The sequence below is a fragment of the Cetorhinus maximus genome, chromosome 14 (genome assembly GCF_964194155.1).
Source record: "Cetorhinus maximus chromosome 14, sCetMax3.hap1.1, whole genome shotgun sequence".
Lineage (NCBI taxonomy): Eukaryota > Metazoa > Chordata > Chondrichthyes > Lamniformes > Cetorhinidae > Cetorhinus > Cetorhinus maximus.
In genome coordinates this window covers 4,453,108-4,470,952 of record NC_135892.1, presented here as the reverse complement: position 1 = coordinate 4,470,952, position 17,845 = coordinate 4,453,108, and the positions used below count along the sequence as shown (strand labels likewise).

The following is a 17,845-nucleotide window of genomic DNA, read 5'->3' as shown; positions in this document are numbered from 1 at the left end:
CTGACCCAAAGCAAAAACAACTTTCTATGCCATTTTTTCACCAACATGTTTACTTTTGAAACAGCAGCAAGGAAATGTCCTTTTTATCGATACTATAAATACAGAACTTTCTACTATCTTTTAAAGTGATGGGACACATTTTCTGGATTAAGATACTAATGGTACCTTTTTCTTCATTCACCCTTGTTAACGAAACCTATTTTATATCCTATATAAAATATATATGCACCTTCATTGCTTTCCATTTCTCTCCTGGTGTTTGCATCTTTTGATTATCTGCTCCTATCACTGCTTGCTTGTCCCTACAACCACCCCACCCTCAACTTCTCTCCCCCCGCCCCCCCACCTTAAACCAACTTATATTTCACCCCTCTCCTAACTATACTTCAGTTCTGTTGAAGGGTCATGTGGACCCGAAACGTCAACTCTTTTCTTCTCCACCGATGCTGCCAGACCTGCTGAGTTTTTCCAGGTAATTCTGTTTTTGTTTTATATCCTATATAGCCTTTTTGCTGTTACCACTGACTGAAGGAAAGTATGTTTTCAAAAAATGTTTAAATTTTAGACTGGACTACTTCAGGTACACTGCCATGAACGTATAACTAGATGCAGCTGAATTTGAATGCAAAAATCAATGCCTGTCCTCTTGCTAATGTGAAAATGCACCTCACTTATTCCAGGAGAAATTTTTCAAGGGTCTAAAAGTGGCAGCCTATAAAGTGGTCTGCCCACTAGCAGACAAAAAGATTTTCTTACATTGCAGAGTAAATTTAGGCATCGGTTCCAATAGGTGAACAAGCTGACAATACATACAACAAATTGGAAGGATCAGAACCTTTGATATTCAGCAAGTTAAAAGATGCAATTCTGAAATCAGGGCTAATAAAGAGGACCGGGTACTGATTTAATAGGATAAATAAAAGATTAAACCAGTCAACAAAAAATATTCAAATTAAAACTGTTGCTTTTTCTCATTCCAGTTGTAACCTGAGAGTATTCAGACCCTGGAATTTCTCCACCAATTCAACTGTCACAATAGGCCTCTCTGGAAACCCCCTAGTTTGCAGCTGTGAGCTCACCTGGCTGATTATTGAACCAGAAAAGGTGCTCCTGAACAGGTAAGGATCCTTTTAGCTTCACCATAAGCAGCAGCTTCAACTATATTTCCAGAACACAAAGCAAGTCAGTACAACTAGCACAATGATGAGAAATGGGGAAAAGACACAATTAGAATTTTAAATTAAAATCCAGGTGACTAAGTTAAAAGGAACAACAGCAATAGTAGTCTATACCTGTTAAGATATTTAAATACCAGAAATTGTACCACCTTAATTTTTACTTGCTTAATAAATAGTAACAATCATAGAGTTATAGAATCTTCGAGGTGGTCATTCGGCCCATGCACGCAATGACTCTTTAAAAGAACTATTTTGCACTGGGAAATAAACATGTGGCCTGAACAATGGCTAACAAAAGCCACACTGTTTTTTACTTGACAGTTTTGAATATAAATCTAAGGGTGACATTGCATGAGCAACAAGATATTTGTTTACTTCTGTCGATTTTTTCAAATAAACAATTAAAGGCAAGACATTAATGGCAAAATTGACAATTTATGCTTGCTGTCTAAATGCTGACATATTAGTTTTTTCTTGTTTCAATTAAATAAACTACAGGACTGTAATGAATAATTCTTAGTGAACAAAGGACGCCTGCAGAAATATCGAGTCCATCAAATAAATTTGTGCCCACTAATTCAATTTTGTTTCCCTAGGTTTTTAAAAGATTTCTTCAATATGAAATGTTGGATAGCAAAAGCATTACTCACAAAAAACTAGTCAAATGGACAATTCCCTTTGCTGAAGATTTAAGTTATACAAACATTCTACCATGTAACCCAAAAGACACTTTCCATTAGTATATATCGGCTAGCAATCCATAAACGGTTTTTAAATATTTACAGCTACGGTTTTAATGCTGCTTCCATAAGAAATTTTATGTTACCTAGAAAATAATGAAATGACAGGAATCTGTTTTTAATAACATCTTAAAAGGTAACCAATACATACAAATTTAACAACTGTGAACTGCACCCTTTAAATTGAATAAAGATTAAAGCATCCATAATATCTAGCTCTCGGTACTGCAATGCTCGGGCGCAGGCTTAAGAGCACGTTTAAAAGTATGTAGAGCGATACTGTTGCCCCAATTCCAGCAAAGCACAATATTAAGTTTATAAAATGTTTATGCATTCACATTCAACGCTTCAATAATGCATAAACATCAGCATGTCAAAATCATCGATTTTTCCTTTCTAAGCTTGGCTATTATCAGGGGAGAGAGCACAGCATTCTGAGTGATATAGGCTAAGACAAAGTATTAGCAGTTAAGGCTCCAGGACTAATGACAAGAGTGCTGGGAAAATTTAGATGGTGAATTATTTTAAAAGCTTATTTGCACATTGGTAACAGGCACTGGCTTCAGTACATTTGTTCTGCTATACTCTATTAGCATGAGTATTCTTCAAAAGCTTAACAGTATTGTGTATGAAGTTAGCACAAATTAATGTCTAGGAATATAAAATTGAATTGTATTTTGGCACAAAAATTTGAGTTGTAAAATAAGCTTATCTATGAAGCGTAATGATTTGCAGTGTAAATTAATTAACATTAAGCTTAGGTTTCTTTTTATGATATTTAACTTCCCTCCCTCTACGCACAACAGGGCAAATGATACCAGATGTCACAAGAATGGTTCACAAAGAGAGATTTTATTAACAGATCTCATAGGCGAGTGTGGTATTAATGGAAGCCAAACGCAGGAATTGCAGGTTGCCACCAGTACTGTACAAATCCAACTGCAGGAATATACAACAGCAGGATTCCACAGTTCCTTGGGTAACACCAAGATATCAAGCAGCAAATTACCAGAACAATTCGGTATCAGCACATCATCCCCAAACAGTGCTAACCGGTTGAATACATTATCTTTTCATGGCTTGTCTTCCAATTCAAATTCTGCTACCCTAAAAACTGAAGAAAGCACGACACAAAATGAACAAAGTTGGGCTAAAAGAAAATCAAGGGTGAAAGCTTCAACAACACGGTCAACTACTACCAGAGATCAAATTGGAATCAAACATTACGTGGTCACTACCAACCATTACCCACCCACTACCAGAGATAAAACTGGGATCAAACATTACCCAACCACTACCAACCAATACCCACCCACTACCATAGATAAAACTGGGATCAAACGTTACTCAACCACTACCAACCATTACCCACCCACTACCAGAGATAAAACTGGGATCAAACATTACCCAACCACTACCAACCAATACCCACCCACTACCAGAGATAAAACTGGGATCAAACATTACCCAACCACTACCAACCAATACCCACCCACTACCATAGATAAAACTGGGATCAAACATTACTCAACCACTACCAACCATTACCCACCCACTACCAGAGATAAAACTGGGATCAAACATTACCCAACCACTACCAACCATTACCCACCCACTACCATAGATAAAAATGGGTTCAAACATTACTCAACCACTACCAACCATTACCCACCCACTACCAGAGATAAAACTGGGATCAAACATTACCCAACCACTACCAACCAATACCCACCCACTACCATAGATAAAACTGGGATCAAACGTTACTCAACCACTACCAACCATTACCCACCCACTACCAGAGATAAAACTGGGATCAAACATTACCCAACCACTACCAACCAATACCCACCCACTACCAGAGATAAAACTGGGATCAAACATTACCCAACCACTACCAACCAATACCCACCCACTACCATAGATAAAACTGGGATCAAACATTACTCAACCACTACCAACCATTACCCACCCACTACCAGAGATAAAACTGGGATCAAACATTACCCAACCACTACCAACCATTACCCACCCACTACCATAGATAAAAATGGGTTCAAACATTACTCAACCACTACCAACCATTACCCACCCACTACCAGAGATAAAACTGGGATCAAACATTACTCAACCACTACCAACCATTACCCACCCACTACCGCAGATAAAACTGGGATCAAACATTACCCAACCACTACCGACCTTTACCCAACCATTACCAGAGCTCAAACTGGGGCCAAACATTACCTAACAACAGCAACATTAACAACATCAGCATCACCAGAGCTCCCCTCAATAAAGAAGGGACCTATATTTATAATAATTGAAGATGATGATTCGGAGACCCTGGAAGAAGAGGAGATTACAAGACCTACACATGCTGGTGATTGCAATTATGAGCCATGCAGACACTGGCAGGTACCTTGTCGTGATCTGCAACATTTAACAGGCTGTCACTGTCCTTACATAGCTGGGGAGGATGTCCCACCAGATCCAGTGAAGATACAAAAGGTGATCAAGATTTCAGACAATTCAGCAGAAATCAACTGGTGTGCCCCTAGCTCTACAGTACTCCATTATTATATTATCTATCAATCAGATGACAACAGACATTTATATAAGACAGACATCATCAATCCTACATATCGAAGATATACTTTACGTGATCTTACCTCAGATAGCACATACCACACGTGCGTGGTGGCTGTGAATAAAGCAGGATCCAGCACTGCAAGCAGTATCTGGCCTTCAAAAGGCCCATGCTATATTTTCAAGACTAAGCCAAACTACAATAATATATTTTATACAGCCTCCACTGCAATTATTGCCATTCTTTTCATACTTGTGATTATATTATCAGTTTGCTTGTGCAAAATACGTCAAAAGGGACGGTTAACAGATTTATCTCATATGAGCTTGGATCCCCTAACTTTGCAAAATCCAGCATTTGATAACCATCTGGAGCTAGCAGACCCAAGAACCACCAGTACAATAAGCGCAGAGTCTGAAGAGAATCCCTGATGCCACAATTTAAAACACAACGCTTTTTAGAAGTACCTGCCTAAATTTAGTAAAATATGTAAATTTTCGGAGTGGTATTTTAGTATTTCCTACATCTCATTAACTTCAGCAGACATTCAAACAGTGTTGTAATTTATAAAAGGACTCTTTCAAAAAGTGTGCAAGATACATTATCTCAATGGTCCATTAAATAAATTGATATATTGAAAGAAAATAACACATCTCCTGTACTTTGGAAAATGAAGATGTTTTATTGCTGTAAAAGATTACCTTCTATCTTTTTCAAACAATGGTGCTGTCCTGTTCTACACTTATTTCCTAATTAATGTATGAAAGTACTGTAAACTGCTAAAGGTTAACCAATGTGGAGGCCAAAGTAAACAAGTCTTAACACCGTACAACTTCCATAGCTTTGCTCTGCTACACTGGGAGATATGCTGTAATTTTCGTATCTACATACTACTTGTTTGGAGAATATTTATGAAGCAGCAGAATTCGTAGGTGATTAACAGTCTGACATGCATGATTAGTCCTTTATGAAGATGGTTGTGACGATGTTTATACCAGCCAATAGGTGATTAGTCCTATAGGGTGACAGGGTTTTGAGGGCTCCCGCAACCTACAAGATAGAGGTGCACCATGCCTAACAGATTACAGTATCCCACCAGATGTCAACCCAGGATTCAGAGTTCCAGTCTCCACTCCTGTGATTAAGTGGATCCAGCTGCCATGGGTTCCACCTCAATAGGCTGGATTAAATCATTGATCCTTCATCTCTAAGCCTTATATCAAATTCAAATTAAACTGGTGAATGAATTTATCTCCAAATGTCTCATGTGAAATGAGTTTAGGCAGTCCCAGCCCAGTTCCTGGTAGATATAACTCCATAGCATAAAACTGTCTCTCTCTGAGGGGCTATTGGATGGTTTGGTCTGGGAAATGGAACACACACGGGTACAACTGGGATCGCACCCCAGACGGGGACTGTAGAATGCTGTTTGGACGGATTGGGGAGAGCTTTATTTTGAAACTAACCATGTTGTATCTGACTTAGGGTGCATGGCGTGATGCCGGGAGCCTGGAAAGCAAAACACTTCATTTTCAAGTACTAAAAGGTGGAAAAGGGGTTGATGGAGGAGGAGGAGGATTCCTCTGCATTTGTAATGAAATCACTTACAAATTTTACTGCAAACGGGAAATTATTCCCTTAAATAAGCACAAAAATTATAACCAAAAAAAAAAGTGTGACCTTTTCACAGAAAAGATTTGCAAATTAATTATGGTACATTCAAATGTCCCATTTTGAATTGAACTGGATTCACACACCTTCCAGTTATATATTACAACACTGAAGAGTTCATACATTATGAGCCAGGCATTGAAGGTATGTTCACATTATGATCGGGGACAATGACAAGGGCCAATAGTTAATTTGATTTTAGTTTTATCTCGGTTTAGCATTCCTAATAAGTATCCGCATACATTATCACTGGGATGATCTTTTCCTTTGATCCCAGTGTTGGCTGCCATCATGACGTAGTGGCATTAATAATAATAAACTTAAAGACTATCAGTTTATGCAAACCACTGATTATTTTAGTGCTCAGTTCCATGGAGTGTCAAAATAGTAGCTTACTAAAACCAGGGATTTATTTATATCCTTGTACCAAATCAGGGAAAAGAATCATTGCAGCATTTGACGCAGAGAGAAATTCAAATTTTCCAAAGTTAAACAAACAAAAGTTTAAAAAAGTTTCTCATTCATTACTGCCTAAAAAAAAACAAAATAGAAAGCAGATAAAAATAATCAACCCAATGCAAATATAAAGGCCAAAAGCTCATGCTTAAAAGCATAGAACTGCATGATTTCAGACAGTATTTTTTTTAATGGATTCTCAAATGTTTTGGGACCATATTCAAAAAAAAAGCTCTGAAGCAAAAAATAGCATTTTATCTTCAAAGATGCCTGTAAAACTATGTGCATAGTCATATGAATTATGTAATCGATAATTTAGAAGTTGAAGATTCTAGAAATGCTGTCAGTTCTTTACTGACTTGGTTTTATATATAAAAAAACAGAACAAAGCATGCATGTTCTAACCTTTTATATTCCATCTTCCTTTATGAGAGCTAAAAACAATGTTACATTTTTAAAAAATTAAATGTTTTATGGTATTAACTCAGCATCTTAGCACTGTATTAATAACTTGTACAGTAACATTAATAATACCAGTGATTATTGCAGAGCCTCAGTAACTGAACTATCAAAGTATGAAGAAGTGAAATATTTGGATCATTTTAGAAAAACAATCCTTGAACACTTCACTGTTTTTGAAGAGAAATCATCCATTAATAAAGAACTCGATTGAAGGAATGCAATATTATACAGGTCTAACTCATCCATATGGGCTATCAATATGCACTGTAACGATAGCTGCAACTGTGGGGAAAATATATAGGATACCCATCTGGGAAGTTGTCCTTGATCAAAACAGCAGCTTTCATAAACTTCTCAATTCTGATTGGTGTCCTTTATGTTTGGCTAAAGAATAATCACGTTAACTGCACAAAACTAAAATCCCAGACTGTGCAACGAAGTTCAATAAGCGGGAATAATACTTAAAATGTCTCAGACCTTAGGCATTAAGGTTTCTTGAAAATTAACTGCCCCACTAAATAGATTCTTAATGTTTAGCAAGCGTGTAAACAAACAGTAGCTCGAAATTAAGGAGAGGTTATTTGATGACAGGCTGCTTGACAGAAAGAATGAAGATCTATGCTTCAACTTCAGCATTTGTATCATACCTGAAGATGCAATTCCATCCTAGATCTTTGGGGGGGAGCGAGGGGCAAAGGATGTATGGAAAGAAGTATCTTTAAAAAGATGTTAATTGGAAACCTGGTGTACAAAGATTGATTGATTGATTGCCTATTTAGGCTGGCAACTTAATCTGGTACCTCAGCCTTTGTTGGGGCTATCTTAAATCACTATCTATTTATTGTTCAAACTGTTGTCTTTTGGATGATGTGTTAAACCAGGCAGATGTAAAAGACCCCAAGGCACTATTTTGAGGAAGAGCAGGGGAGTCCTCCCGAGTGACCTGGTCAATATTTACCCCTCAACCAACATGACTAAAGGTCATTTTCAGATTACTGTTCGCTGTGCAATTGGCTGCCATATATCCTACATTGCAAGAGTGACCAGGCTTCATTAGTCTTAAGGCGCTTAGGGTCATCCCGAGGTCATGAAAGGCGCTATATGAATGCATATCTTTCTTTTTTTTAAAATACAAAACCATACTTGCATCTGTCAGTTATGAAGAGCAAACAAAACATACCAATCAAAATGGTATTAACCAAAACATCAAGTGCATGCAAATTAAATTGATAAACCAAGCTAATATGCCAACATCATTGTCTGACTCTTCGGCCGCGATTTTCCGGTCCCGCCCGCCACAGAACTGGAAATTGCTGCCCGAAGTCAACGAACCTTTGACTGTTCCATCAAATTTTCTGTCCCGTCCGCGACGATTCCTGCCACGGGCAGGACCGGAAAATCCCAGCTTCCATTCATGGAATGGATCAATCAGACACTTTGTTAAAATGCACTGATTTTATACTTTAAAAACCCAATGAACACAATGACATGTTTTACATTTAGCAATTCCTAAAAGACAGTTCATTAACTCTGGTCAGGCGGTAATTTGACAAATGGCTACAGCCTGGTTTAGTTATATCCAGCATCCTTCTATAGCAATAGTGCTTGTTTAATATAGAAACTGAAAATGCTGGAAAAACTCTGCAGGTCTGGCAGCAGCTGTAGAGTGAGAGAGAGAGAGTTAATGTTTGAGTCTAACATGACTCTTCTTCAGAACTTCAACTTCAAAACGTTCTGAAGAAGAGTCATATTAGACTCAAGACATTAACTCAGTCTCTCTCGCGCTCCACAGATGCTGCTAAACTTTGGAGTTTTTCCAGCACTTGCTGTTTTTATTTCATATCTCCAGCATCTGCAGTATTCTGCTTTTATAAACAGGCTTCTCTGTACTTTGTATATAGTCTTACATACAAAGTTACAAATCCTGCTACTAAAATCATTCTGAGGACAGAACTGAAATTTCCCAAATACAATTCAGATTCAAGAAGTTATCTAAATTCACTTACATTAGGCAACAACAAAAAAATGTTCCTACTGGTTCAATCGTGAAAAAAGTATAAAAGAAGCCTCATGAATTTAATGTATATTTATATTTTTTGAGATTATGAAATGTCCCGATGACAGGAGGTAGACACTTGTTTACTTCTTAAATTTTACAATCTCATAATGCGCTACAACATTATTAGAGTGGTAGGTATCAAACTAACCTGGATTTTTCCATGGATAAGATGGACCTGAAATTACTGAAAGAATGAACTGATTGATTCCACTATTTCCTATAATGCCTGCTCCAAGTTCACACCTTGCTCAAATTCAAAACTGACCTATTTTTGTTTAGTTGTACTCTTTTTAACCACAGGCACAAAAGGGAATTTTCATTATAATTTGAACATCTGCAGTTCACAAATCATAGTTAAACAGCAAATTACTAGCTCCCATTTTATACACCAAAATAGGAAACTTGTTCATGGTTCGTCTGATGTTATTTTATTTTTAAAAATTAATTAAACAGTTAGGCTTACAATAAAACACAATATGAACATGTGAAACTTTGATATGTATGGTCACATTACAATGGCAATGTCTCTTTAAACTGTGGAAAAACTGAATTTTGCCTTTTTAAACTTGGATTGTAGAAGGAACAGCATTCCAAACTGCATAATACTGGCTGCTTGATCATCAATAGTGGCAGAAGTAATTTGATCGGAATTAAAAACATACAAGAAACCTATTAGCGATATATCAAAATAAATTATATTGTGTGATTATTTATCCTACAGGATATTAGTGTCAACATGCTAGATGAGCTTAATGATGAAATTAAACTTACTGAATCCCCAAGTTCCTCTTTACAGAAGTTACAGTACAAGGGAGCATTTTCTTCAGAATATCCAACACAACTTTAAAAAACAACCTTTGAAAATACATTTTACAGTGTGTTAACTATTATACCAAAGTTGATATTTCCATTAGTAACTAGCCCAGATTTTGCATTCAGTGGCAAAGAGACAGTGCTTGTCCTCGAAGAAAGCTGCCCACAAAGGTCTAGTGATCTCAGTGGAGTGAATTTCTCCTTTCCCAAGATTACTTCCAACTGCTTCAGCTTATGGAGACCACGAGCATCCAGAAATGATGTCATCAAGCAGGCTGAACAGCCAATCATTTCGAGGTAGCCTCATAGACAGCAAAGCAGGAAATAGCCAATTGTCCTTCTCTTTTTAATCATTTTACAGATAGCAAAAAAAAAAAATTGGGACATACACATGGGTTAAATTAGAAGCTGAAATATCATAAACAAACTCTAAAAAAGATACAAGTGTGGAACTTATCGTAATGGAGATATTTGACAAATATGAAATGAGTTTCTCAGGGCCAGAGGGATCATTCGACAGTAATTATGAATTTAATACACCATTAAACATGCTAGTTACACCTCATTCAACAAGGCACAATTATTTCAAAGGTCTTTACAGCAAGGCTATCAGCTTAAAAGTTAAAGTCCGCATCAACTCAAGTAATTGCTTAAGCAACTTTTATGGACAACCAAAGAATCCTTGACAGCAACATCTGGATTTCCATAACTGGACATGTATGAACATCAAAAGTGGCTGCTAGTGTTACATTTGTAATGATGGCAAACACTGAATTCCAACATCATTAAATTGCAAAATCCAGGCAATTGTCTTTCAACATAATACTCAAATGTCAAAATTTTGTACACAATGGATGTGGTACAACAACATACAGAAGCATGCATTTAAAAGCTAATTATATGCTTCATTAGCAAATTTGAAAGGTATGCTCTTAAAAAGTGTAAATTCGACAAAATATATTCAATTGTGATAGAGGCAATTACTCACCAGATCAGTAATTCCTGCCAAAGTAAAAAGACCCAGAGCTAAATTGAATTCCTCTTCCACAATCAGGTAGCCCAAATATGGTGACAAGCCAATCCTTGCCATACATAGTAAGTTTGGAATCGTCCATGGATTTTCATACTATAAAGAAAGATAGGAAATTAATTATTTCATATAAACATATTCCTGATCACCAGTAAGAAAACCTCATTTTTTTTCTAGGGGTAGAAGAGAGTGCGCAGGGGCAGATATCTGTCACATCTTTCCCACTAAGTCCTCACAAAAAAAGGTTTGTGATATAACAAAATCGTTTAACTATTTCACATTTTGCAGTAACATAGTTAAACCTCCCTATAAAATTGTCTTTTGTACCTTTTGAACATCTTCATCAAGAGCTTCACTTGAAGCCCTCAGCTTGTCTCAAAAGACAAGGCTTGAAGTTCGTATTTGCCCCAGGGGCATCACTGTCAGCTACAGGGAGAGGCTGCATGAACTTACATTTATATAACTTTAATGAAGAAATAAACGAGCGTGAGTCTGTGTCATCTGCACAAATTTCCTGCAAGTAATGAGTTTCTGCTTCCTCTTATTTTATTACGATTTCTGATTTCCAAACTAAGTTGTATATGTTCAAATCCCTCCACAGTCTCACCCTTTCCTATATCTAACCTCTGGCCCTACAATCCTCCAAGAATTCTGCCTTCCTCTAACTCGGGTCTCTTGTGCAGCCCCAATCCTTTCACCCCCACCATTAGTGGCTGTGCCATTAGCTTGTCTAGGCTTTAAGCCCTGAAATGTCCTCCTTAAACTTCTGCCTCTTTCCTCGATTAAGCCCCTCCTTAAAATCTCTTTGGCCTAGCTTCTCGTCACCTATCTTAATATCCTACTACCTTCTTCTGTGGCAGGCTTTTTCCCCCAGTTATGCTCCTTTGAAGTTTTTTTCCAAGGTAAAGACACTGCATAAATGCAAGTTGCTGTTATAGGATATTATTTTATGAACAGTTTAATTTTACTTCAGAGATAGCCAGAGAACTTGACAAACAAATGGGTAATTAACACAGCCTGTTGCTTCTAACGTTCAAACTCAGAAACCCAAAAGGATTGCTATTTCTGTAAAAAATGTACTTATTTTCTCAATGGAAAATCTTTAGCTTGTTTTTCCAAATGAATTCAAACCTAACCTGAAGATGAATTTGAAATGCTTCAGTCAATGGTTCCATTATGTCTCTCCAAACAATCTTCCTCGACTTCAAAAGCAACAAACACCAGATATTACACTAGGCTTTAAATGTCAACCAAGATCATAATAACCAAGCGGTTATGGTACTTTGGCCAAGCAAATCCGCCCATGAAAAGTAATGAATATATTTATGGTATACCTTATGTTGTTAAAAACCCAATTGATTCACTAGTGTCAGTCAGTGAAGGGAACCTGCCTCTCAGACAGTCTTACATGTGACTTTGGTTCCCTACCACATGTTTGATTGGTTCTGAACCCAATCTAATGGTAGATTTAAAAACGAAAAACTACTGCGGATGCTGGAAATCCAGAACAAAAACAGAATTACCTGGAAAAACTCAGCAGGTCTGGCAGCATCGGCGGAGAAGAAAAGAGTTGACATTTCGAGTCCTCATGACCCTTCAGCAGAACTGAGTATAGTTAGGAGAGGGGTGAAATATAAGCTGGTTTAAGGTGGGGGGGGGGGGGGGGGGAGAGAGAGAGAGAGAGAGAGAGAGAGAGAGAGAAGTTGGGGGGGTGGGTGTGGTTGTGGGGACAAGCAAGCAGTGATAGGAGCAGATAATCAAAAGATGTCACAGACAAAAGGAACAAAGGGGTGTTGAAGGTATCTTAGATAATATCACCACCTTCAACACCCCTTTGTTCCTTTTGTCTGTGACATCTTTTGATTATCTGCTCCTATCACTGCTTGCTTGTCCCTACAACCACCCCCCTCCCCCTCCCCCCCAACCTTAAACCAGCTTATATTTCACCCCTCTCCTAACTATACTCAGTTCTGCTGAAGGGTCATGAGGACTCGAAACGTCAACTCTTTTCTTCTCCGCCGATGCTGCCAGACCTGCTGAGTTTTTCCAGGTAATTCTGTTTTTGTTTTTTCTAATGGTAGATTTGCCTCATTGCTCAGAGTTTGAGTTCTGCTTTGCTCCTCCGTCATGAATATGAAATACGTCAGTCAGGCGGAAGAACTTTGCATCCAAGGTATGAGCGACACATAAATGTGGGTTTGAAATTCCTGGGACATTGCTGATCAATGCTGGTGTGCACTGTTGTTAAATCATTTACAAAGCGGAGTAACTGAGATAATGTCATCAGTTTTCATCATCCGCTACTGGGATAGGTTATACCGCACAGAAACAGGTCGTTCAACCCAACCAATCTACGCCAGCATTTATGCTCCACTCGAGCCTCCTCCCATCTTTTCTCATCTAAATCTGTCATTGTCAGCCTCGCCAAAGCTGATAAAATTCTAGTATCAGCACTTGGTTTTCCCATTGCAGTTAGTACCAATCTCCAATTTGTGGGATTTATGCTGCTACCTCTGCCACAGCCAGTGCAACTGAAAAACAAAGTCATGGAGCACCTAGGTATTGATGCAGCCAATGGCCAACACATGACTCTCAGCCTGATAGGCCAATAAAGGAACATTTAAAACTTTGGAGCCTGATGTCAGCAGTCAGGAAATTGTTCCAAAAGTACTTTTTCCTAAATTTCTCAAATTTGAAAGTTTATTCTTGCCAGTTTTTGTCACCCAGAGCACTATTAGCATCTCAGGGCACCCCCCCCACCCCCAATCTATTTTTACATGTAAAGAAGGCAAAAGAATTGTAATAAGAAATCCACTGAGAAGTCCCCCGTTCCTAATTACTACTTATTATGCTGCCAATTACAACTTGGAATTGATGTGTCGCTTGAGGCACCCGTGGCCGAAGGCCTCTGTGACATTTATCAGGGAGCTGTGAGGATCTGCAGCCTAGAACCTTCCACAGTGTAGCCAACTGCATTAAATAGCCAGCGTACCAACTTCCACTGGATTGCTGGCTTCCCCAGTGTGCAGCAGATCGTTGGTGGGACCCACATGCTGCTGAAGGCTCCACGTGAGGAACCTGCCACTTTCATCAACAGTCAGGTTATCACACATGTAGTATGTGAACTGTCTATGACATGTAAAACTCAAAGCAACGGGGAAGCACTGACAACAGGGACAAGCAGACACAAGAGGTTAATTTTTCCAGCATTTTTAAGAAGTTTATTTAGTTGATCTGGTTTGGTTTCAGAAGAAGTTCATTTACTGCAACTCCTCAATTTGACTTATAGCACTGTTCTCACCATTAAACAGTGCTAGTAGTTGCAGGGTATGCAACCAGGCACATTGCCCACAAGGTCTCTGATATGTCACTGACCTCATGAATGATGATTTCCATGGTACCAACAGAAATCAATATGAACAGGGAGCTGAAAAGCACAACAAACTGCATGCACAGCCCAAAACACCGCTCCAGCAATTTCAGGTGTAAATTGACAATTGCACCTCCACTAAAGAGGTGTGAAGAGCCAGCTAGAGAAGATTTATCATACAGCACACAGCCGTATCTATAACAAAATCTGAGATTATCCATGGAAGATTGACTAACCACGTCTTCAGCTCTTCCAGAAACATCAGAGCACATTCTGCCATACCCTAAAAATCACTAATAAATTTCAAAGGTCATCATAAAATGACTGCTCACATTTAATAATAGGATAAATTTATGAGACGTTCCTAACCCTAACCACTGGCCCCAAGCCTAATCACTAATAATATGAACCACAATGTTTTGAAAACATCAGCTCTGGTGCAGCCCATGCCAAAAATGAGGCAGTAATGTTGCAGCAGCAAAGTCCACAACTGCAGTACGTGTATCTCTAAGTGACTCTAGGATAAAGCGCTGGAGAAAAATCCAATCCCAAGGAATATGTGGAAGTGAGTCAATGACTAAGAGTAACGGGGCAACCAAGAGAGAGTGAACAGGAGGGAGTGATGAGGCGAAAGAGTGTGTGCGCACGCACGCGAGAGATGCGGTATCATTGGGTGTGCGAGTATGTGATTGAGTATGAGAGAGTGAGAGGGCATGTGTGAATGCAAGTGGGTGTACGTGAGTCTGAGTAAGACGGGTAGTATGTAAGGTTAAGGGTGTGTGTATGAGAGTGAGAAGGGGAGGGAGCATGTGCAAACGTGACGGAGTGTGTGAGCGCAAGAGGGTGTGAGAGAGTACGATAGAATGTGTGGGAGTGACTATGTATGAGTGTGTGTAACTCAGTGTTTAATGAGTGCGAATAATTGAGCGAGTGACTGAGTGTGAGTGATTGAGTGTGTATGAGAGGCTGTGCCTGATTGAATATAATTGTGTGACTGAGTGTGTGTGAGGGAGAGTGATTTAGTAAGTGATTGAATGTGTATGAATGAGAGGCTATGCCTGATTGAACACGATTGAGTGAAATGAGAGGGTGTGCCTGAGTGAGTGATTATGTATATATGTGTGAGAGTGGTTGAGTGTGAGTGATAGGGCATGAGAGAGAGTGATTGAGTGAGAGGGTGTGCCTGAGAGAGAGTGATTGACTGAGTGAGAGGGTGTGCCTGAGTGAGAGGGTGTGCCTGAGTGAGAGTGTGTGCCTGAGTGAGAGTGATTGACTGAGTGGGTGTACCTCAGTGAGAGAGTGATTGAGTGAAAGGGTGAGCCTGAGTGAACATGGAGTGAGAGGGCGATTGAGCGAACATGATGGAGTGAGAGGGCGATTGAGCGAACATGATTGAGTGAGAGGGCGATTGAGCGAACATGATGGAGTGAGAGGGCGATTGAGCGAACATGATGGAGTGAGAGGGCGATTGAGCGAACATGATGGAGTGAGAGGGCGATTGAGCGAACATGATGGAGTGAGAGGGCGATTGAGCGAACATGATGGAGTGAGAGGGTGATGCAGTGAGAGGGTGATGGAGTGAGAGGGTGATGGAGTGAACATGATGGAGTGAACATGATGGAGTGAGAGGGTGATGGAGTGAACATGATGGAGTGAGAGGGTGATGGAGTGAACATGATGGAGTGAGAGGGTGATGGAGTGAACATGATGGAGTGAGAGGGTGATGGAGTGAACATGATGGAGTGAGAGGGTGATGGAGTGAGAGGGTGATGGAGTGAGAGGGTGATGGAGTGAGAGGGTGATGGAGTGAGAGGGTGATGGAGTGAGAGGGTGATGGAGTGAGAGGGTGATGGAGTGAGAGGGTGATGGAGTGAACATGATGGAGTGAGAGGGTGATGGAGTGAACATGATGGAGTGAGAGGGTGATGGAGTGAACATGGAGTGAGAGGGTGATGGAGTGAACATGATGGAGTGAGAGGGTGATGGAGTGAGAGGGTGATGGAGTGAACATGATGGAGTGAGAGGGTGATGGAGTGAACATGATGGAGTGAGAGGGTGATGGAGTGAGAGGGTGATGGAGTGAGAGGGTGATGGAGTGAGAGGGTGATGGAGTGAGAGGGTGATGGAGTGAACATGATGGAGTGAGAGGGTGATGGAGTGAACATGATGGAGTGAGAGGGTGATGGAGTGAACATGATGGAGTGAGAGGGTGATGGAGTGAGAGGGTGATAGAGTGAGAGGGTGATGGAGTGAGAGGGTGATGGAGTGAACATGATGGAGTGAGAGGGTGATGGAGTGAGAGGGTGATGGAGTGAGAGGGTGTTTGAGTGAGAGGGTGATGGAGTGAGAGGGTGATGGAGTGAGAGGGTGTTTGAGTGAGAGGGTGATGGAGTGAGAGGGTGATGGAGTGAGAGGGTGATGGAGTGAGAGGGTGATGGAGTGAGAGGGTGATGGAGTGAGAGGGTGATGGAGTGAGAGGGTGATGGAGTGAGAGGAACAAGAGCAAAGAGTTAGTGCCCGAGTTTGAATGAATATTGGACGACCTGAGTTACAAAGTCAGTCAATGTCATGAGGGAGAATGAGGGAGTGTGAGGGAGTGTGAGGGAGAGTGAGTGTGAGTGAGTGTGAGGGAGAGTGAGGGAGAGTGAGTGTGAGAGTGAGGGAGAGTGAGTGTGAGGGAGTGAGGGAGACTGAGTGAGTGTGAGGGTCACTGAGGGGCCGCGCTCCCTCCTTACCAGCTCCGGAGACCCGGCCGCCGCGGCCGCCGCCCTCTCCCTCTCCTCCGCCTGCTCCTTGTCTCCGACCCTCCGGTACGGGTAGGGCTCCGGGGCTGCCTTCTTGGCGGCCGCTTTGCCGGCTCCGCAGGCGCGGCTGCTGCAGGCGGGCCCGCGGCCTGGGGCGGCCTCCCGCCGCCGGGCTCGGGCGTGAGGGGAGGACCACCAGGCGGGGCCGGGGCCGGGTCCGGGGCCCAGGCGCCTCCTCCCGGCCCCGGTCCAGGCCCCGGGGTGGGGAGGGCCCCCGCCGGAGCTCAGCAGCCGCGTGTGGGCCCAGCAGGGCGGCGGCGGCGGCCACCCGGCCCGGGGCCCCGGCTCCATTTTAACCGGTCGGCTCACCGCCCGCCCGATCGCCCAGCGGCTTTTCCACAGGAACATGGCCCGGGGAGTGGGGATGGGCGGCCCCGAGGCCTGACGCTCAGTGCGAGCAGCCCCGGCCGCCGCTGCTGCTGCTGCCCTGGGCCCGCCTCAGTCGGCAGCTGCCCTGAGAAGCCATCATTTCCCCGGCGAGGTCAGGGCTCGAGGGCGGGGGGCGGGGGTTAGAAAGAGGCCCGAACGACACCTGCTTAAAGGCGCAGGCCACACACTTTTAGCCGACTTTTATTTTTAAACAACTCTTAAAGTCGCAGGTGTAGAAGCTCCAAAGGGAGGGGAGGGGAGGTTGCTTATGAGGGTGGAGGAAAGCTTCATCTCGAAACTATA

At 41.2% G+C, this 17,845-nt stretch overlaps 1 protein-coding gene across 2 annotated transcripts in view; it reads right to left on the bottom strand.

Moving 5' to 3' along the window:
* Positions 1-17,638, bottom strand: part of crls1 (cardiolipin synthase 1) — a 51,271-nt gene extending 33,633 nt beyond the window's left edge. For both annotated transcript variants that reach the window (XM_078556426.1, XM_078556427.1), the window contains exons 1-2: positions 17,105-17,638; positions 10,958-11,095 (exon numbers count right to left, since the gene is read on the bottom strand). In XM_078556426.1, coding sequence (XP_078412552.1) covers positions 10,958-11,095; positions 17,105-17,521 — 555 coding nt within the window. In that variant the 5' untranslated portion in view covers positions 17,522-17,638. The remainder of the gene's footprint in view (positions 1-10,957; positions 11,096-17,104) is intronic.
* Between the last annotated feature and the right edge of the window lie 207 nt (positions 17,639-17,845).